Here is a 20,869-nt window from a genome sequence, read left to right as displayed (position 1 = left end):
AGGAACTGGGAGACTCATCAGGATAGACAGAAAGATTAATGTTGCGGTGCACAGAGACATCCTGGAGGAAAACCAATACTTCTCATTCAATCTGATGGAGCTTGAGAGGTTCTGCAAAGAGGAATGGGCGAAACTGCCCAAAGATAGGTGTGCCAAGCGTATGGCATCGTATTCAAAAATACTTTTGGCTGTAACTTCGGCCAAAGGTGCATCAACAAAGTATTGAGCTAAATATGTGAATACTTTTGTATTTCTTTATTTAAAATAAAAATTAGAGTTAAATTTTTTTTTCACATTTTCATTATGCGTGTAGAATTTGAAAGAACAAAAGAGAACAAAAATAAATGTATTTCCTTTTGGAATAAGGCTGTAACATTACAAAATGTACAAAAAATGAAGCGCTGTGCATGCTTTCCGGATGCACTGTTTGTCCTCCAATAAGCACACATGGTTGGTCTTTTTTTGCATTTTAGTCAATTAATTTACACATGATAAACATGGTAGGGTATAGGCTTGTAGTGGGCAAGCAGCTACACAACAGCTTGTGCATAATACATGCCCTAATTGAACAATATTGCAGTGTAAAAAGCACATTTGTAAATATAAACAAGTATCATAAATATAGTATAGCATACTTACACATACAAAGTTTGCAAGGCAAAAGCATATTAGAAAGTATCCAGTAACAAACGTTACTTCTATGTCATCAGCGTGATTTAATGAAATGTGGCTGCTAGGTAGTGATGGTCAGATGAAGCCTCAGGAGGCTTTGAACCACTTGAGCCAATTGGTTCCAGAAGCTTCATTAATGCTTTGGCACAAGAAACCTTCTGCTGGTCAAATGTGTAATTAAAAACAGCTGTATAATTTGTGATACATGGAATTTTTGGATTGGTTATGGCAATATTGGTATCTTATCGTAAGTGAAAAAATTGTGCACACCCCTACTCAGGATGTGACAATGTCCAACATGAAGTAAGGGAACGTGATGAAAGACAAACTTGGTGGTGTTGTACGTCTCCTGCGTGTCCCTCGCATTTACGGTCTTCCTCAGGGGGATCGTCCTCTGCACCTGACAGGAAAAGCTTCATTAGCAAAGAACATGGATGCAGGAATGTCTCACACTCACACCTAAATGGTCACATCACCTTGAAAAGGCTTCCACTCCCATCAGACCCCGGCGAGTCCCGCCTTCCAGCCAGGGTCCTGACTGAGCCCGGACTAAGACCATGAGCTGTCGGAGATGCAGCCCCATGGTCTGCATGTCCTTCAGCCCCACAGTCCGATGTGCTCCTCTGGGGGCTGGACCTCCGAGCTCTCTCTCCAAACAGGTTACCGCTTCGGGATGCTGGCGAGGCATTCTTAACACTGGCTGCCAGCTTTCCAAGAACCGGCGAGGAGGCAGCCAGGCGGTTGCGGGCGGTGGCGGCAGGCAGGAATGAGTCGGCACAGGATAGGCAAGGAGCGGCGGGAGTGTTCAGACATTCTTCCATGGCCTCCTCCAAGGTCTCCAGCTGCAGCAGTGCGGCTTTGACCTGAGAGCGGGCGGCGTGGTTAGGCTTCTGCTACATGAACAAAATGAGCTAATTGCTTCACCTGAGCCACGTAAACACAGTCGGGCCCTGAAGGTCCAGAAGACGACATGCAGCCTGTCTCCAGAAGGACACACTGCATCAAACTCCTCTGAGCAGGACACACACACACACACAAAGTCACAAGCATGCCACAGGAGAACAAAAGACCATGGTGCGTCTTCTCACCAGGCCTACGATGAGGAGAAAGCGGCGTCCTTGGTGCCGCGTGACTTCAGATGCAGCGTTGCTTCTCTGCTGGGGGAACACCTCCCTCCAGATGATCAGCTGGCCTACTCGCGGCTTGGACGCCAGCGGTAGCAGGCAGTGGTGCTCCGTATACAGACACACGTCCAGCAGGTCCTCTTTAGCGAGATGGTTGGCGATCAGGTAAGACTGGCGGCAACAACCACAAACGTTCTGATATTGGAGTTCATCAATTAGGAAAACGATCTTATTTTGAGACATGAAAAAACCTTGTAGTAGAGACAAGAGCCCAGAATCTCGTAGAAACGCCTCAGGCCGAAGAAGTCCTCCGACTGATGATGGTGAAAAGAAAGACAGCAACAGAAAGTCAAGACAAGAATTATGGCCGCCCGTGGGTGCTCGTCAGCTCACCAGTTCTCCAAAATCAGAGGCCTCAAAGTCGGTGAGAAGAAAGTCCACCTCCATCTACAGAGCAAAGAATCAAACTATACATTAAAAAAAATACTCTAACAAGAGCGCATTGTTTTTTTGTCAAGTCCGATCTTGTTAGTGGCCATTCACATTACAAAAAAAAGTGTGATTTCTTATGTGAATGCAATCTGACCCGCATGCGGACATGACGTCATGACGTCGCACGCACTGCAGTGTTTACAGGAGTAAACATGGCTTCCACTCGACACGGTCTCAGTTCTGGCACATTTGTGGCAATTTCAAGGATTTTGTGAAATCAAACTCAACAGTTTCTGAATGGAATTAATGCGTGTAGAAGATTGAGTAGGAAGAAGACCAATATTTTGGCTCTGGCAGATTTATGGAATATTTTGCTTCAATGTCTGTTTAAAAATTTTTTTTTTTAAATAAATAAATAAAAATAAAGAGCGTGTCTGTGGGCGAGCAGTCAAAGATAGAAGTGGTAAAACTTTCATGTAAATTCCTTAAACTAATTACTTTCCCTAGTTTTCTGCTCCGTTGTCAACAATTTAATTTTATATAACATTTTATTAATTTTATTTAGGAGAATAATTATGAGGCTTATCGTTTTTTTCAAGATTTTTAGTCGGATGAATGCGACCTGAGCGCGGCGGCGTTTACATTGAGGATGCATCCCATATACTGTATATCCGATTTATATCCACATATGAAAGAAACCTGGGTCACATGTGAAAAATTTGGAATCGCACTGTTCACACGGACATGAAAAAATCTCATACAGGTTGGATATGAGCAAAAAAATCGGCATTGACCTGCAGTATGATTAAGACCTTAGGCGTACAATACATTTTGTGTCTCTGTTTTCATTGATATGCAAAATATATGCTGATCATCAAAATGCTGGGAGACTAAAATGCAAATATAATTTTTTAGCATGCGCAATGTGATTTATCAACACTAATTATCATTTTGCGAGCACTGTTTTGCGATTTTATTTAACATGTGTCAGAAGGACGTGCAAACTCCACACACGACTGCAGGATCGGTTCTTGCGCTGCAAAGACGAGAATCCTCCGTCCTTCAAGTGTGTGTATCAACATCTTGGACAGTCAGAAATAATACAAATATTACACAGTCTATTCAGCAACATCATTTTATAATTTTATTGCTGTTAGGGCTGATTAAAAGTGCGTTTGTGTCTGCCGATGTTTTTTTTTATGTCGTTTGTTGTTTTTATTTAGGAAATATTTCAAAATAGCATATCTAACGGGAAAATGTGCATTGTGCACATTTTCTTGCGTTTTAGTCATTCCAGATGTACGAATGCGCTGGTGATGAGATCCAGAGCCTCGCGCACAGAATTAAGTGTCAGTGTGCATATGTTTCAGAAAATGTCACGGATTATACAGTAGATGTGTGCCGCCAGATTAAGACATCGCACACAGGTAGGAGCGTAACATGAATGTGCAGAAAATTATCGTCTTGTGGTAAAAGCCCCATAGGCACACAAAATCCTAAATTAAACAAGGCGGTCTGCACCTCTTGTCAATTGCACACGCAGTGTTAGTAGATCACAGGCAACACGCCTACTCATAGTACACTCTATTTTATTTTTTGCACATGCTGTACAAAACGTGGTATTTAGATATTTGTAAATCCCTTAGTTGGCACTAGGTGGACACTTGCAAAGCACTCGGTGAACAATAGGTAGGCAGTAAGTGGACACTGGTTCAATTCTTTGGAACCTACTGCAGCAGTGTGATACCAAAAGAAGCCAAAGGGTGCTAGATCAGGAGTTATAGATCGCTTACTTTAATTTCTGGTGGAAGCGTAAGCCATCGGACGGCGGGCAGTCTGTCAAGGAAGAGGCTCCTAGAGACATCCGGGGGCGGAGCTAAGAGGGCATCTGTAAAGCGGCACGGCTGGATGAGCCGCTGGAAGAAGATGCAGAAGAACTGGTCGAGCTGTGGCGTGTGCTCCGCCCTGCAAAAGGCGCTGCGGGGGACACACATGAATCAAAAGTAAAACAAGTCAATCACCTGCTGCTTTGAGCGTGTTACACACCTGTCCAAGGATCCGTACATGACTTTTAATGTTCGCACCACGTCTCCAACCAGCGAGCGCAGGCACATCAAAGGAACGCTGGAAGAAGACAGAGGTGAGCCTCATCTTCAAAACAAACAGAAAGACAGACTGGTGTACCTCTCAGCAGGAAGCCCGATGACCAGCAGGGCGTGGCCTTCCTTCCAGTAGCCAACGTGGACCAAGCATTTCTCCAGCAGCAGCGTGGAACTGAACCAGCCCAAAGAGTTTGAATACAATCTGTTGTGTGTATCTGAAAGTTCTCCTACCTGACGATGCTGCTGCCTGTGACGTTGTCCAACATGTCACATAGAGTCAGGAAGATTCCTCTGGCTGCTTTTAGCCGACCGAACGCCTCCGATACCGGGTATCGGTACAAGATGTCCTCCTGTTCACATCATGGCCGATTAAATGGGAACATACGAGAGCATGTTTGACATGTTTCTCCAGACTGACTTCTTCCTGTGGTGAGGCGGCGTCCATCTTAAGCGACAGGTACATGACCACGTGTGGGATTTGGCTGATTGACATCTGTAGTTCGGCTGTGTCCTGCCCCCAAAGGAGACGCACCAGTGGGCTGATGGGCGCCGAAACTTTCGCCCTAAGACCCGGCCCGCTGTCGCCGCCTGACGTCTCTAAGGTTAGCTTCACCTTGAGGAGGAAATGTCTTCTTCATCGTCATGTGACTTGATGTCCTAGCAATCTGTCCAATCAGATTGCTAGGATGTGCTGTGATCACAGTGTTGTTGTTCCTACCTGAGTCGGTCCCAGGATGCTCGACAGAACTTTTTCGATGTTCTCGGCGTTGACGTCCAAGGCATCCACTGCAAGCAGCACGTCTCCTAAAGTAGCAGAAGTGACATGTTTGGTGGTTGCTGTGGCAACAGTCACTCTGTGTTTCAAGCTCACCAATGAGGACACGGCCGCATTTGCTGGCCGGGCTTTTGGGGACGAGGCTCTCTACCGTCAGTCTTTCCGGTTTGTGAGCGCCGATCCAAGATGGCCGATGCACGATGCCCAGCAAGGCCTCCAACAGAGGCGAGGGCGAGCTTCCAAGACATTTGGGGTTGATGTATACGCACACTTCCTTAAGCTGCAGGTTGCCGCTCCCCCGCTGACTCTTAAAGACTGGCGCAGGTAGCGAAGATGAGGTGGAAGCATCCGTCCCACCCCATTGGCGGTGGAACCCCTTCTTCGACCGCTGGCTGCATCCCTGTTTCTTGATGAGCTCCTCCTCCTTTTCATGGAAGTGTTTGTGATGAGTGGGCACATGTTGCGCTGCGATGGTGGAGGCTTCTCCCTCGCTCAGCTCCAAGTAGAAGAGCTCGCCATTCTTCTGAACGTTGTCAAGCCATTCGGGTCTCAGGTCACTGACACAAACAAGTTGGCACGCAGTGACCTCACGTGTCAAATATTACGAACAAATATTACATTTTGACGTCACCATCACTTGCCATTAGTGCACCAGCAAATACAGCCTTTAATAAACACGTTTAAAACATGTCTTACTCGCTCAATCCACTCGGCGAGTCGTCTTCTCCCTCCCTGGGATCGACTTTCACGCACGCCATGTTACCAAGGCGCCGTTAAATCAAACTTTCAGCAACACAAGAGTCGATGTGCCGCTGCCATGTTGGATAAGTCGCCCCGAAGTCACGTGACGCACGTCGGCTCATTTCATTGGTGGATCTAGTTGCGTCGCCCCTGACAACGAGCGAACGAGCAAGCAAGCAGGCTTGGGAGACAAATCACTTACCCCACAAACAACATAACATTTCACTGCACTGAACTTCAATGACAGAAATAAAACTTTCTTTAAGGCGTGACTTGTATCATAAAATATGTAAATATGAAGGATTTTTTTTGATTGATTGAGACTTTTATTAGTAGATTGCACAGTACAGTACATATTCCGTACAATTGACCACTAAATGGTAACACCCGAATAAGTTTTTCAACTTGTTTAAGTCGGGGTCCACTTAGAAAGTAGGAAGATGTAGGGCTGGACGATACTGCTTATTTTGGTTCGATCTATCACTTCCAGTGAATACAGCGCCTATACGGAAGGGATGACACTTCGAAGCGAATGAAACAAAAACAATTTAAAGCCCCTTAAACATATAGGTAATACTGTTTAATTCTATGCATAGAATTAAACAGTATTACCTATATGATTGAAAGTGTTTTATAATGTTTTTTTTAAAATGTGGAAAGTTTTCGTGGTGTTTTTGTGTTTCTTTGTCACCATTAGTGAGTTTTATTTAAATAAATATTACAAAAGACACACAAAAGTGGTGCTAAGTAAGGTTTGCTGTGCACCAGTGTTATATTCCAAATAGAAACACTTGCCAGCATTGCAATAAATTGTAAATTTGATTCGATCACAGTGAACACATTCTACTTTACATATGAAAGGAGTACGCTTATCCCAATTAAGCAGACAAAACTTGTCATATTTTCTTCCACCGTGCTTGATGCCCTCGTGTGGCCAATTGTGCAAACTGCAACACTGATAACATTTTATTTTAATACGGTTTAATTTTTCTCGTCAAACAGTTCTTACATGTATAAAAAAATAATATAAAATATAAAACTGTCTATAATAATAACTATGGTTCAATCTGGTCGCGTCTATCTCGATCGTACATGTCAAAGTTCCTAAACCACAAACATAATCAGATAACATGGACACGTAATTTACCGATGACGACAGGGTAAATGCTAAGTGTATAATTTGGTCATGAAATCTTCGTTTTATGAATAGGAATTAAAGAGCAAAAACGATTAGTTACTTTCATTTTTGAAATACCAAAAGACAATATCGAAAACGTTCTTCGTTTTTGTATCAAATGGATAGAACAAAATGGTTTGATTTTCATTTTATATTTCATGTAACATAAAATAAAAATAACCAGTCAGCAGAAACGAAAAAAAAACGGACCAAAACAAATGTGTTGTTATTTTCGGACACCGGAAGTTGCTATTTTAAAAACAAAAACGTCGGAAAAATCAGGATGTTATTGTATCCTTATTTTATATATACAAACTAACAACATACTTTTATAGTTTTTCCTCCGACTGGCCAATCCACACATGGCCTGTAGTTAAAGTAGCAACTTCCGGTTCACATGTCGAAATATGGGGCAGCGCCGACATCCGGGCAACTGAGCTACATACGGGTTCTTTGAGCCATAGCAACCTGACTGGCGTTGAAAACAAACCGTCGCCATTGCTGTTTAACCTGTAGACCTGCGCTGATTAAACCCGTCATTCTGCCTCGAAAATGCCCAAAAACTGTGTTGTTTTTGGTTGTGCAAACCACAACTGGAAACAGGGAAAACAAAGGTCTTATTTTGTTCTGCCAAAGCGTGCTAAAAGCCCACAGAGAAGAGACAAATGGCTCGCAGCTTTACACCGGGAAAACGAGGACGGTTCTCACTGGAGTCCCCCAAAATCCCGGGTCGTGTGTTCGGATCACTTCGTTTCTGGTAAATATAAGGAACAAAAATCCACCTTCTTAACCACAACTTGGCTATACCGTCCATGCTAATGTTGAACCCGTTAAATGTTTACTGAATAACGTTCGACAGCTGAAGTTGTTGTTGTTGCACAACAATAACATACGGTATAAAGGCTATTTTCGAAAACCCGTTTCATTTAAATTTGCACTTAACGGTTGGGTTTTTCAAAACCAATAAACCCTATAATTTTCATGTTGCCATTTAATCAACTTTTCAAGACAGTCGTAAAATGCTGTCTGCAAGTCTCCTTTGTTGTAATCAAACATTACTTGTAGTTGTAGCCCTCAAATCTCTCAATATTTTTTCATTTTTTCCCTCTCAGGACGACCTGTAAAGAATCCCATGCACCCTGATTATGCACCGTCCATCTTACCTCACCTGCCACAGAGTGGAAAGAAGGCATCCCATAGGATGGAGAGTTACGAGCGACATCAACTTACAACTTCAAAGCGTGAATCGGCAGCAGAGAACTCAAAAAGTACAAAGAAACACTGTGGGAAACGACTACCTTTTAGTGATCCAACGGAAAGGACAAATGAGTGTGAAAACATTGAGCCTGCTACAATCAATGTTAACATGTTGACTGAGCTGCTGAGAGAAGAGTCAACCCAGACTGAGCCAGATCAACGACAGCAACTGATCCAACAGCTGAACTCTGAGATACAGGCCCTGCGACAGGTGAGGATGTTTATCAATTAATTAATGGCAAGATTTCCATTTTATTTATATAAGTATAATATAAGCATGTTATTTGAAAAACCAGCAATGTATTATGTATTACTAACATGCTCCGATAGTGCTTATATTTTATTTATATTTATTTTGCTTAGGACCTTTATGATGCTAGAGACAAGATTGACGAACTTGAAAACAAGGTGGAGGGGGTGCGTCTTTCTGCATCAGCTATGAAGGGCAATGATACTAGATGCAAGTTTTACACCGGTTTGCCTTGGGACACCTTCATGAGGACTTATTATTTCCTGGCTCCACACGTTCGAGGGAAAACCAAAGACAGCCTTCCGTTTATTGACCAGTTTTTCCTAACCTTGGTTCGACTACGGCTTGACCTCTCATTTGAGCTTCTTGCTTATCAGACTGGCCGCGGTGAAACAACAATAAGAACCTATTTTTGGAAATGGCTGGATGTGATGTATGCCAAGCTGGGATTTCTTATCCAGTGGCCTGATCGCAAATCAATTTTAGAAACCCTGCCCCCAGAATTTCGTCAGAAATTCCCACGAATGACGTCAATCATTGACTGTTTTGAGATATTTATTGAGAGCCCAGGAAGTCTTTCAGCACGACAACAGACATACTCAAACTATAAGAAGCACACAACAGCCAAGGTGCTAATAGCCAGCAGTTGTCTTGGGGCCATTACGTTTTTGTCACTCGCATGGGGTGGTAGGGTTTCAGATGTGGAACTTGTAAGAAGATCAGGATTCATATCTCCGACTCTTCATCACCCAGGTGATCAGATTCTCGCTGATAGAGGCTTTACGCTGGAAGACGACTTTGCAACTGTATGTGCTGCGGAACTAGTTATACCAGCATTCCGCTGCGATGGTCTAACACTGGCTTGCAGGATGGTCACTGATGAACATGTTTTGAGGTGTCTTACAGTTTGAACAAATCCAGCTGTGAAGTAACGATGAGCTTCCAGTGATTTGTATGCCTTCATGGCCTGATGAGTGAAAACGCCTGTAATTTTAAATAAATAATTCAGTTAAAAAAAGGAACAGTAATTCAGCAAATAATAAATCATAATACTGAACTGAATTTGAATGAGCTCTCTACAGAATAAATATACAGATACTGGTAGCCACCGTGTCATCCTCCTTTGGGTGATTTAACAATTTTTATGTGATTTATTCGTTGTATAACAACCGAAGCTAACAACCGACCTGGTGCGCTTGTGAGGTAGACATAAAGATTTCCAAATTCCATGTCAGGTGTTGTGCCGGAAAACGCACCCCTGCCATAATATGCACCCCCTGACGCGGGAGCGCGCTTACGTCACTCGATTGCATCACTCGTCTCGAAAAGTATATCTAACTCGGCTGTTGGCTGAAATAGCCTCTTTTAAATCGCCTCTTTCGGCATAAAAAAGTACATAAAGTGAAATAATCCAAGTTTTCTTTAATTGTGCTTTACTTGTGGATGAATTAAAAATTGTGAGCATTTAATGATTTCGCCGTCATTCAAGTGGCTGAAATCGCCTCTTTCGGCATAAAAAAGTACATAAAGTGAAATAATCCAAGTTTTCTTTACTTGTGCTTTACTTGTGGATGAATTAAAAATTGTGAGCCTTTAATGATTTCGCCGTCATTCAAGTGGCTGAAATCGCCTCTTTCGGCATAAAAAAGTACATAAAGTGAAATAATCCAAGTTTTCTTTACTTGTGCTTTACTTGTGGATGAATTAAAAATTGTGAGCCTTTAATGATTTCGCCGTCATTCAAGTGGCTGAAATCGCCTCTTTCGGCATAAAAAAGTACATAAAGTGAAATAATCCAAGTTTACTTTAATTGTGCTTTACTTGTGGATGAATTAAAAATTGTGAGCATTTAATGATTTCGCCGTCATTAGATCAGATAAGGCGAAAACAACCAATTAATATTGGAATATTTGCTGTCCCGAAAATGTAGTATTGTCTACCAAATGACAGCTATACTGTAAAGAATGTGTACACCAAAGTAAACCTCTATATGTACTTTTTTAGAGACATCAAGAAGAACGAATGTTTGCTGCTTCATTCGACGTGTTGTCGTGATCCAATACTCGTATTTTAAAAATATGACATTTTCTTTAACTTTAGAGCTTATGGGTGGATGGATGAATAAATAAATGAATGCATCTGATGTCTACCTTTGATTTGGTTTTAAGAAGTTTCAAATTGAACATTCACAAATAACGTTACCAAAAGTACCCGAAGTACCAGAGGCGGAGTTATGGGGGGGTGCATTTCCCACCTGCCATAAAATGCACCCCCCATCTATCTCTGGTTAGGAAGGTCCTAGAGACATGAAACTCACCCTGGTTACTCATCATAGCCCCCCGGGTATACACTGAAAACCATGTGAAAATTGGACTACCAGAAGTGGAGTTATGGGGGGGTGCATTTCTCACCTGCCACAGAATGCACCCCCCATCTATCTCTGTCTAGGAAGGTCCTAGAGACATGAAACTCACCCTGGTTACTAATCATAGCCCCCCCGGTATACACTGAAAACCATGTGAAAATTGGACTACCAGAACTGGAGTTATGGGGGGGGTGCATTTCCCACCTGCCATAAAATGCACCCCCCATCTATCTCTGGTTAGGAAGGTCCTAGAGACATGAAACTCACCCTGGTTACTCATCATAGCCCCCCGGGTATACACTGAAAACCATGTGAAAATTGGACTACCAGAAGTGGAGTTATGGGGGGGGTGCATTTCCCACCTGCCATAAAATGCACCCCCCATCTATCTCTGGCTAGGAAGGTCCTAGAGACATGAAACTCACCCTGGTTACTCATCGTAGCCCCCCAGGTATACACTGAAAACCATGTGAAAATTGGACTACCAGAACTGGAGTTATGGGGGGGTGCATTTCCCACCTGCCATAAAATGCACCCCCCATCTATCTCTGGCTAGGAAGGTCCTAGAGACATGGAACTCACTCTGGTTACTCATCGTAGCACCCCGGGTATACACTGAAAACCATGTGAAAATTGGACTACCAGAAGTGGAGTTATGGGGGGGTGCATTTCCCACCTGCCACAGAATGCACCCCCCATCTATCTCTGGCTAGGAAGGTCCTAGGGACATGAAACTCACCCTGGTTACTCATCGTAGCCCTTTCCTTGCAGTGGGGGGGATATTGCTGTTCTAAAAATGTCTATATATGTGTGTATACATATATATATATATATATATATATATATATATATATATATATATATATATATATATATATATATTACACACACGCACACACACACTGCTGTGTCAATCCAAATTAATTAATTAATTAATTACTTCATGTTTGAGCTGTTTTAAATCCCATGCCCTGTTTTAAATCCCATGCCCTTCAGTTGGAATGACAGGGGAATGGGTAAATCATTATAGAGGAATGTACAGCACTGTATCCAAATGCTTAGTTCTAAACTGAAATTGCCCATAACCTTGGTACAAGACACTATGTTGTACCAATTTATAAATGCTGGATATTCTGGAATTATTTAAGTAACATTAATAGTGCATGTGTGGAAGGGGTCCTCTGGGTCCTACTGTCTCACTCTCTTTTAACCCTCTATGTCAGGGTTCCCCAAACTTTTTGACTCGGGGGCCGCATTGGGTTAAAAAAATTTGGCCGGGGGCCAGGCTGTATATATATATATATATATATATATATATATATATATATATATATATATATATATATATGTATGTATATATTCATATATACATTGTCTTTATAATCAGTTTTGTCATTTAACATCAATTAACATTGATGTTCATCAACATTTAACATTGTCACGTTATCTATGGGAAAATTCATTTTTAGACAATATGATTTGCCTGAGCAGCTAGGAGACACCAAGAGTAACAAGCGGTAGAAAATGGATTAGAAAAGAAAGATTTAAAAAAAATAAAATTAAAAAATTAAAAATTAAAAATTAAAACTTTTTGTTTAACTTCTGACTTCCTGTGGGCCGGATTTTGGATGCTGGGGGGCCGGATCCGGCCCGTGGACCGTAGTTTGGGGACCCCTGCTCCAGGTAATACAAGACAGTCTTGATTTTAAGAATTTGAAAATTGGTTGACTGCTTAACATATTGCTTTACTTTAACACATTTAAAAACAGATTTTTTCTCGGTAAATGATGACGTATTTCAAATGAGGTTTGCCACTAACATTTTTAAACCATAAAAAATATTGATGGCACAGATTAAATCAAATAATCAGGACAGCTTAATACAATTACATATTACTGGAGTTTATTTTAATTTCAGCAAGATATTTGAAGAAATTCGAGACTGAATATTGATGCATACTCTTTTTTTCGGAACAGATGATCCCAGCAAGGTCTGTCACAGCTGTGGGATGGAGGAGAGCGATAACCCTCAATGGGTACGTTTTCACTGTGCAATACAGTCAGGCTGTGAAATAGCAGGGAGTAGATAACATCATTATTGTAGTAAAATGGAAAATGTATTTTGGTGACAATGCATAATGCGTATGAGTTCAAACAGTGTACCTTCTGTTTTAATGTGTTTGTGTACAAATAGGTTGAATGATAAAGAGGTAAAAAAATAAAAAATTGTAATAAGCCCTACAAATGTTAGTGAAACCAACAAATACAGAACAGTTTACTTAACTCTTCCATGACCTACTCCCTCATTTCATACAGAAGCTGGAAAAAGGTCTCAGTCCATTTCATGTGTAGTATGAGCAAGTGGATTCTGTGGCTGTGAAGTCTCGATATGGAGCTGTAACAGTGATAATGATGAATTATTTAAATTCGGAATTTATATACATTTAATGGCCCAACTTATCTGCCTCCTCACCTACATCCTCCTCCCCCACCTTAGATCTGCTGTGACATCTGTGATAGGTGGTTTCACCATGAGTGTGTCCTGAGGCCAGATGTGGATGGGGATTACCTGTGCCCTGCGTGTTCATGATGAGGGGAGTGTTGGAAGTATTAAACTATATTTATGTTATCCCCTTCTGCCCAATATATAATAATATTTCTGTTTATAGATGTATAGTTTTTTATGAGGAGTTACATTTTATTACCAAAAAGTGTTCTTGTCTTTGTGTTCACTTTATTTGACGTTTGACTTTGAATATTGTATATATAAATTATTTAACTATTGGTGGATTTTGTTATTTGTTTGTATTAAAATAACTTGCATTATACCTTGTTTGATAAGAAATTATATTTCTTCTCCTCTGACCTGAAAAAACCTATTTAATTACAAGACTGGTTTCAGATTATATTATCGTAATACCGATGTATTTATGATGTTTGGTGTGACAGGGACTTTATCTCTATTGTGAGGTAAACTTTGTTAGAGAAGTCCCATGTACCAAGAGCTGGGGACACTGTACATACCAAGAAAAACATAGGGGGTGCATTCTCAGGCAGCTGGCCTGAACGTCCTGCCTGAAAATGCAAATAACTCCACCTCTGGAGGTCCAATTTTCACATGGTTTTCAGTGTACACCGGGGGGGCTATGATGAGTAACCAGGGTGAGTTTCATGTCTCTAGGATCTTCCTAGCCAGAGATAGATGGGGGGTGCATTTTATGGCAGGTGGGAAATGCACCCCCCCCCCATAACTCCACTTCTGGTTGTCCAATTTTCACATGGTTTTCAGTGTATACCGGGGGGGCTATGATGAGTAACCAGGGTGAGTTTCATGTCCCTAGGACCTTCCTAGCCAGAGATAGATGGGGGGTGCATTTTATGGCAGGTGGGAAATGCACCCCCCCCATAACTCCACTTCTGGTAGTCCAATTTTCACATGGTTTTCAGTGTATACCTGGGGGGCTATGATGAGTAACCAGGGTGAGTTTCATGTCTCTAGGACCTTCCTAGCCAGAGATAGATGGGGGGTGCATTCTGTGGCAGGTGGGAAATGCACCCCCCCATAACTCCACTTCTGGTAGTCCAATTTTCACATGGTTTTCAGTGTATACCCGGGGTGCTACGATGAGTAACCAGAGTGAGTTCCATGTCTCTAGGACCTTCCTAGCCAGAGATAGAGGGGGGGTGCATTTTATGGCTTTTGACAAGAACAAGAAAGTTTGATCATATTACGCCTATACTGGCTCACCTGCACTGGCTTCCTGTGCACTTAAGAAGTGACTTTAAGGTTTTACTACTTACGTATAAAATACTACACGGTCTAGCTCCGTCCTATCTTGTCGATTGTATTGTACCATATGTCCCGGCAAGAAATCTGCGTTCAAAGAACTCCGGCTTATTAGTGATTCCCAGAGCCCAAAAAAAGTCTGCGGGCTATAGAGCGTTTTCTATTCGGGCTCCAGTACTATGGAATGCCCTCCCGGTAACAATTAGAGATGCTACCTCAGTAGAAGCATTTAAGTCCCATCTTAAAACTCATTTGTATACTCTAGCCTTTAAATAGCCCCCCTGTTGGACCAGTTGATCTGCCGTTTCTTTTCTTTTCTCCTCTGCTCCCCTTTTCCTTGAGGGGGGGGGGGCACAGGTCCGGTGGCCATGGATGAAGTGCTGGCTGTCCAGAGTCGGGACCCGGGGTGGACCGCTCGCCTGTGCATCGGCTGGGAACATCTCTGCGCTGCTGACCCGTCTCCGCTCGGGATGGTGTCCTGCTGGCCCCACTATGGACTGGACTCTTACTATTATGTTGGATCCACTATGGACTGGACTCTCACAATATTATGTCAGACCCACTCGACATCCATTGCTTTCGGTCTCCCCTAGAGGGGGGGGGGTTACCCACATATGCGGTCCTCTCCAAGGTTTCTCATAGTCATTCACATCGACGTCCCACTGGGGTGAGTTTTTCCTTGCCCGTATGTGGGCTTTGTACCGAGGATGTCGTTGTGGCTTGTGCAGCCCTTTGAGACACTTGTGATTTAGGGCTATATAAATAAAGATTGATTGATTGATTGATATGGCAGGTGGGAAATGCACCCCCCCATAACTCCAGTTCTGGTAGTCCAATTTTCACATGGTTTTCAGTGTATACCTGGGGGGCTACGATGAGTAACCAGGGTGAGTTTCATGTCTCTAGGACCTTCCTAGCCAGAGATAGATGGGGGGTGCATTTTATGGCAGGTGGGAAATGCACCCCCCCCATAACTCCACTTCTGGTAGTCCAATTTTCACATGGTTTTCAGTGTATACCTGGGGGGCTATGATGAGTAACCAGGGTGAGTTTCATGTCTCTAGGACCTTCCTAGCCAGAGATAGATGGGGGGTGCATTCTGTGGCAGGTGGGAAATGCACCCCCCCATAACTCCACATCTGGTAGTCCAATTTTCACATGGTTTTCAGTGTATACCCGGGGGGCTATGATGAGTAACCAGGGTGAGTTTCATGTCTCTAGGACCTTCCTAGCCAGAGATAGATGGGGGGTGCATTTTATGGCAGGTGGGAAATGCACCCCCCCCATAACTCCAGTTCTGGTAGTCCAATTTTCACATGGTTTTCAGTGTATACCGGGGGGGCTATGATTAGTAACCAGGGTGAGTTTCATGTCTCTAGGACCTTCCTAGACAGAGATAGATGGGGGGTGCATTCTGTGGCAGGTGGGAAATGCACCCCCCCATAACTCCACTTCTGGTAGTCCAATTTTCACATGGTTTTCAGTGTATACCCGGGGGGCTATGATGAGTAACCAGGGTGAGTTTCATGTCTCTAGGACCTTCCTAACCAGAGATAGATGGGGGTGCATTTTATGGCAGGTGGGAAATGCACCCCCCCATAACTCCGCCTCTGGTACTTCGGGTACTTTTGGTAACGTTATTTGTGAATGTTCAATTTGAAACTTCTTAAAACCAAATCAAAGGTAGACATCAGATGCATTCATTTATTTATTCATCCATCCACCCATAAGCTCTAAAGTTAAAGAAAATGTCATATTTTTAAAATACGAGTATTGGATCACGACAACACGTCGAATGAAGCAGCAAACATTCGTTCTTCTTGATGTCTCTAAAAAAGTACATATAGAGGTTTACTTTGGTGTACACATTCTTTACAGTATAGCTGTCATTTGGTAGACAATACTACATTTTCGGGACAGCAAATATTCCAATATTAATTGGTTGTTTTCGCCTTATCTGATCTAATGACGGCGAAATCATTAAATGCTCACAATTTTTAATTCATCCACAAGTAAAGCACAATTAAAGTAAACTTGGATTATTTCACTTTATGTACTTTTTTATGCCGAAAGAGGCGATTTCAGCCACTTGAATGACGGCGAAATCATTAAAGGCTCACAATTTTTAATTCATCCACAAGTAAAGCACAAGTAAAGAAAACTTGGATTATTTCACTTTATGTACATTTTTATGCCGAAAGAGGCGATTTCAGCCACTTGAATGACGGCGAAATCATTAAAGGCTCACAATTTTTAATTCATCCACAAGTAAAGCACAAGTAAAGAAAACTTGGATTATTTCACTTTATGTACTTTTTTATGCCGAAAGAGGCGATTTCAGCCACTTGAATGACGGCGAAATCATTAAATGCTCACAATTTTTAATTCATCCACAAGTAAAGCACAATTAAAGAAAACTTGGATTATTTCACTTTATGTACTTTTTTATGCCGAAAGAGGCGATTTAAAAGAGGCTATTTCAGCCAACAGCCGAGTTAGATATACTTTTCGAGACGAGTGATGCAATCGAGTGACGTAAGCGCGCTCCCGCGTCAGGGGGTGCATATTATGGCAGGGGTGCGTTTTCCGGCACAACACCTGCCATTGTGGAGGATTATCAGTCCACGCATCTGCTGGAAGGCGGTAAGGGCAGTCGTTTAATCCAACTACAGAACATTTTAACTTGTATCTTAACCTAGCCTCACTGGAAAGACTATTTACATAGGCATGCGCCATTTAGAACAGTTTAAAATGCCGTGAAACCTCGTTAAATGCCTTTTCTGTCAATGCTGTGTTCGCTGTGAACTGGTTTGTTTTCAACGAATTCAATATGGCGACCGCGTTGCTAGGGGATTGGAGGGCGGAAGTGACGTAGGTCCGCCCTCGCCCATTAGACAAATATCTGATTTTGGTTATGTTTTTGTTTTTGCTGACTGATGATATTCACTTTTGTTATGTGAAATATAAAATTAAAATAAAACCGTTGTTTGGATCGACTTATTGCTTTTCAACATGAAAAAAGAACGCTTTGATTTTCAATACACACTTTCACATTTCTAAATGTAATTAAAATAAAACAATCGTTTTTTCTTTGATTCCCATTTATGAAAATAAAATTCAAATACCAAAACATACACTGACCGTAAATGGTCACCTATTAATTGAGAAAATAAGGCGATTATACTGTTTTGTGGGCACATCGAAACGTCATCCACATGCGACACTCACATTCCACTCACATTTAGTTCCTGCCTTGGCTGTCTTTCCCTCTAGGGATTGTACTGTACATTATATACATGTAATATATGCTATAATTTCTTACATTTTGTCAAATGTCAAACTAAACATACAGACATCGTCTTAGGACATGTTATTGTCCACATTGTTTATGACTAAAAATGGCTGAGGGTTCGTCAGACTGGAGTGAAAAGCAAGCAGATGAAGCTTCAGAGCTGATGGAGCTGCTTCGCATCGACGTGCAGGAGAAGGAGGAGGATCTTCAGGACACACCTGAGAGAAACCAAGCACACTGTTCAGTAAGTAAGTGGGGGAGAGGCAACAACAACACGTTAAAATACCTTCAGATTAATTTTATTGCCAACTTGTGATGCTGTGTTGGAACAGAAGAATGTGATGAGGAAGCAGCGACACTGGCAGAGGCAGCTGGCGGCTAAAAAGAGCAAAAGGAAAGAGGAGAAACTAAGAAAGAAGTTCAACCGAGAGTCTAGTAAGGACGAGGAAAATAATAAATTAGAAGAGTGTAGAAAATGTTTGGTGTTTGTGTGTTAGCGTCCCCTCAGCTTAGCAAGCGGGTCATGAAGGCCATCAGCAGAGAGCGATTAACTGAGGCTCGTTGCAGCGGCGTCAAAGTGTGTATCGACCTCAGCATGACACACTCCATGTCTGACAAGGTGGACTAAACTCTCAGTAGGTTTAAATGCTCGTGCTGTGCGAAGCTTTTCTTAAAGGTGTCACGTGTTGTGATGCAGGAGGTCAGTAGACTTGCGGCTCAGTTACGGAGACTCTACGGATCCAACAAGCAGGCATTGCGACCCTTCCACCTGTTCCTGACGGACCTGAGAGAGGACAGTCGCCTCTTCAGCGAGTGTGTTCGCATGAATGCCGGCTTCCTGCATTACTCTGTGAGTCCTTTCCTATAAAAACAAACACACTGATTCCTGGCGTGAAGGTTCTCTCACATCTGTCATTCTATCAGATGGAAATCACGCAGCAGAGCTGTCTGGACATTTTCCCTGCACAAAGTCTTGTGTACCTCTCACCAGACGCTGAACAAGGTGCATTGCTTTTCTCTGCTCCAAAAACTAAAAGGAAATATTAAAATTTGACATTTGTGTCCTCAATCCATCAGTGTTGGAGCGTGTAGAGCAGGACAAGGTCTACGTTCTTGGAGGGCTTGTGGACGAAAGCATCCAGAAGGTACATCACGGGGTGGCATGGCGTAGTGGGTAGAGCAGCCGTGTCAGAAAACTGAGGGTTGCAGGTTCGGTCTCCGCCTCTTACCATCCAAATCGCTGCCGTCCTCGGGCAGGACACTTCACCCTTTCCCCCAGTGCCGCTCACACTGGTGAATGAATGATGAATGATGGGTGGTGGTTTGGGGGGCCGCAGGCGTGAACTGGCAGCCACGCTTGCGTCAGTCTACCCCAGGGCAGCTGTGGCTATGAAAGTAGCTTACCACCACCAAGTGTGAATGAATGATGAGTTCTCACTTCTCTGTGAAGCGCTTTGAGTGTCTAGAAAAGCGCTATATAAATGTAATCAATTATTATTATTATTATTATTATTGTTATTATTATCACGTCTTCCACATGACCGCAACTCCAATGTCACTTGCTGACTCTTCTGTGCTGCAGATGTTGAGCCTCAGTCGAGCCAAGGAACTTGGCGTCCACGTGGTGAGGCTCCCCATCGACGAGTACATGCAGAAGAAGCACAACGACAAGAACTTCCACTCCAAGATTCTGGCCATCAATCAAGGTGAGTGGCGCTCTTCGTCACGTGTGTGTCGATGCTGACCACGCCTCTCTGCTCCAAGTGTTGGACATCATGCTGACGTTGTACGACACGGGCAGTTGGACACAAGCTCTGAACAAGTGGTTCCCTCAGGGAAAGGGTTATGTGGTGGCACCACACTGTCAGGACTCCATTTCCCATGATCCTCTGCTGCAACGTCATTCCGGCTTAAATTTTTGACAGTTCACATGGCTACATTTTGTCTTTATAAGTACACTTCTAAAAAACTAAACTGTCCACAAAACAGGACATGAGCACCTGACAAATACTAACATTTAGGCGAGCGGTTGGCAAACTTTGACCTATGGACCACATTGGGTTTAAAAACTTAGCAACTTTTAGTTTAAAAAAAAGTCTGTTCTTGTCTACCTTTTTTCAGGAGTACTTTGAATGCTGAATCAGATTTTACAGCTTTTCTACTGAACAAGTGTACATGAGTCAAGGAATTGGGATTTACAATATGAACTATCAAGTACAAAACATCCAAGAGTATGTGAATATCCACCATAAAACATAAAAACTATAGAAACAATCAAATGTTTGATAAAATAATAAGGTTTTTTTGTAGCTTTTCTGTCCCTTTCCGTCACACACATTCGCTCTGAGCTTTGCATCAAAGCGTCGTCCTCCTGCAGCTACTGTCACACAGTCCCTATGATTACCGTAATGACCCGTTATCGCGTAGTCTCCGGCTTCACAAACAATTGGAATTATTTCCACACTTCAAGACTTACTGCAATTCAAAAGTAGCATTGCAATAAATATCGCCTTTGACGTTAAAGGTTTGAAAATGTGTTTTGGAAAACATTCGGCGGGCAAGATTAAAAAGATTAATCGGCTGTAGTTTGCCCACATGTGATTCAGACACATGCATGATTGTAATCTCACACAGTGTATTTAAAAAACAAAAAAAACATTTTTTATAAATCTTTGTGTTCAAATAAATGCTAATGAACAATATTTGTTGTTTCACTTTGTGTGTTGCTTAAGAGATTCATATCAAACTCTGCCATGATAGAGATGTCCACAACACTAAGTTGAACATATTATTACTTACATTAATGATTCTTCATTTTTATGTTTATGTACTCAAATTTGAGTTGCTGTCTTAGCATAAGTACATTTTATGGCATAATAAACTGATTCCCCCATTA

At 42.3% G+C, this 20,869-nt stretch overlaps 2 protein-coding genes across 7 annotated transcripts in view; one reads left to right on the top strand and one right to left on the bottom strand.

The window, feature by feature from the left end:
* intu (inturned planar cell polarity protein) overlaps window positions 1-8,332 on the bottom strand; it is a 9,496-nt gene extending 1,164 nt beyond the window's left edge. The window contains exons 1-15 of one of the 2 annotated variants that reach the window (XM_061960559.2): window positions 8,192-8,332; window positions 5,802-5,996; window positions 5,202-5,662; window positions 5,049-5,134; window positions 4,749-4,943; window positions 4,562-4,680; window positions 4,413-4,502; window positions 4,275-4,352; window positions 4,022-4,205; window positions 2,190-2,243; window positions 2,048-2,110; window positions 1,761-1,967; window positions 1,597-1,683; window positions 1,149-1,535; window positions 1,002-1,072 (exon numbers count right to left, since the gene is read on the bottom strand). In XM_061960559.2, coding sequence (XP_061816543.2) covers window positions 1,002-1,072; window positions 1,149-1,535; window positions 1,597-1,683; window positions 1,761-1,967; window positions 2,048-2,110; window positions 2,190-2,243; window positions 4,022-4,205; window positions 4,275-4,352; window positions 4,413-4,502; window positions 4,562-4,680; window positions 4,749-4,943; window positions 5,049-5,134; window positions 5,202-5,662; window positions 5,802-5,863 — 2,144 coding nt within the window. In that variant the 5' untranslated portion in view covers window positions 5,864-5,996; window positions 8,192-8,332. The remainder of the gene's footprint in view (window positions 1-1,001; window positions 1,073-1,148; window positions 1,536-1,596; window positions 1,684-1,760; window positions 1,968-2,047; window positions 2,111-2,189; window positions 2,244-4,021; window positions 4,206-4,274; window positions 4,353-4,412; window positions 4,503-4,561; window positions 4,681-4,748; window positions 4,944-5,048; window positions 5,135-5,201; window positions 5,663-5,801; window positions 5,997-8,191) is intronic. The other variant, XM_061960560.2, reaches the window with a different exon arrangement.
* trmt10b (tRNA methyltransferase 10B) lies at window positions 7,515-20,869 on the top strand. Of its 5 annotated transcripts, none has more exons than XM_072913193.1 (9): window positions 8,398-8,491; window positions 18,099-18,217; window positions 18,306-18,408; window positions 18,471-18,592; window positions 18,671-18,823; window positions 18,898-18,976; window positions 19,051-19,118; window positions 19,556-19,679; window positions 19,738-20,868. In XM_072913193.1, the coding sequence occupies exons 2-9, from the start codon at window positions 18,137-18,139 to the stop codon at window positions 19,893-19,895; spliced, it is 888 nt and encodes a 295-aa protein (XP_072769294.1). In that variant the 5' UTR covers window positions 8,398-8,491; window positions 18,099-18,136; the 3' UTR covers window positions 19,896-20,868. The 5 variants fall into 5 exon arrangements, with proteins under 5 accessions (XP_061816547.1, XP_072769294.1, XP_061816552.2 ...); XM_072913194.1 differs by lacking the exon at window positions 8,398-8,491 and adding an exon at window positions 17,299-17,324 and having other exon boundaries at window positions 19,738-20,869; XM_061960568.2 differs by lacking the exon at window positions 8,398-8,491 and having other exon boundaries at window positions 17,277-18,217; window positions 19,738-20,866.

The sequence above is a fragment of the Nerophis lumbriciformis genome, linkage group LG05 (assembly GCF_033978685.3).
Source record: "Nerophis lumbriciformis linkage group LG05, RoL_Nlum_v2.1, whole genome shotgun sequence".
In the NCBI taxonomy this organism is placed as follows: Eukaryota; Metazoa; Chordata; class Actinopteri; order Syngnathiformes; family Syngnathidae; genus Nerophis; species Nerophis lumbriciformis.
This window is presented reverse-complemented; position numbering and strand designations above follow the sequence as displayed.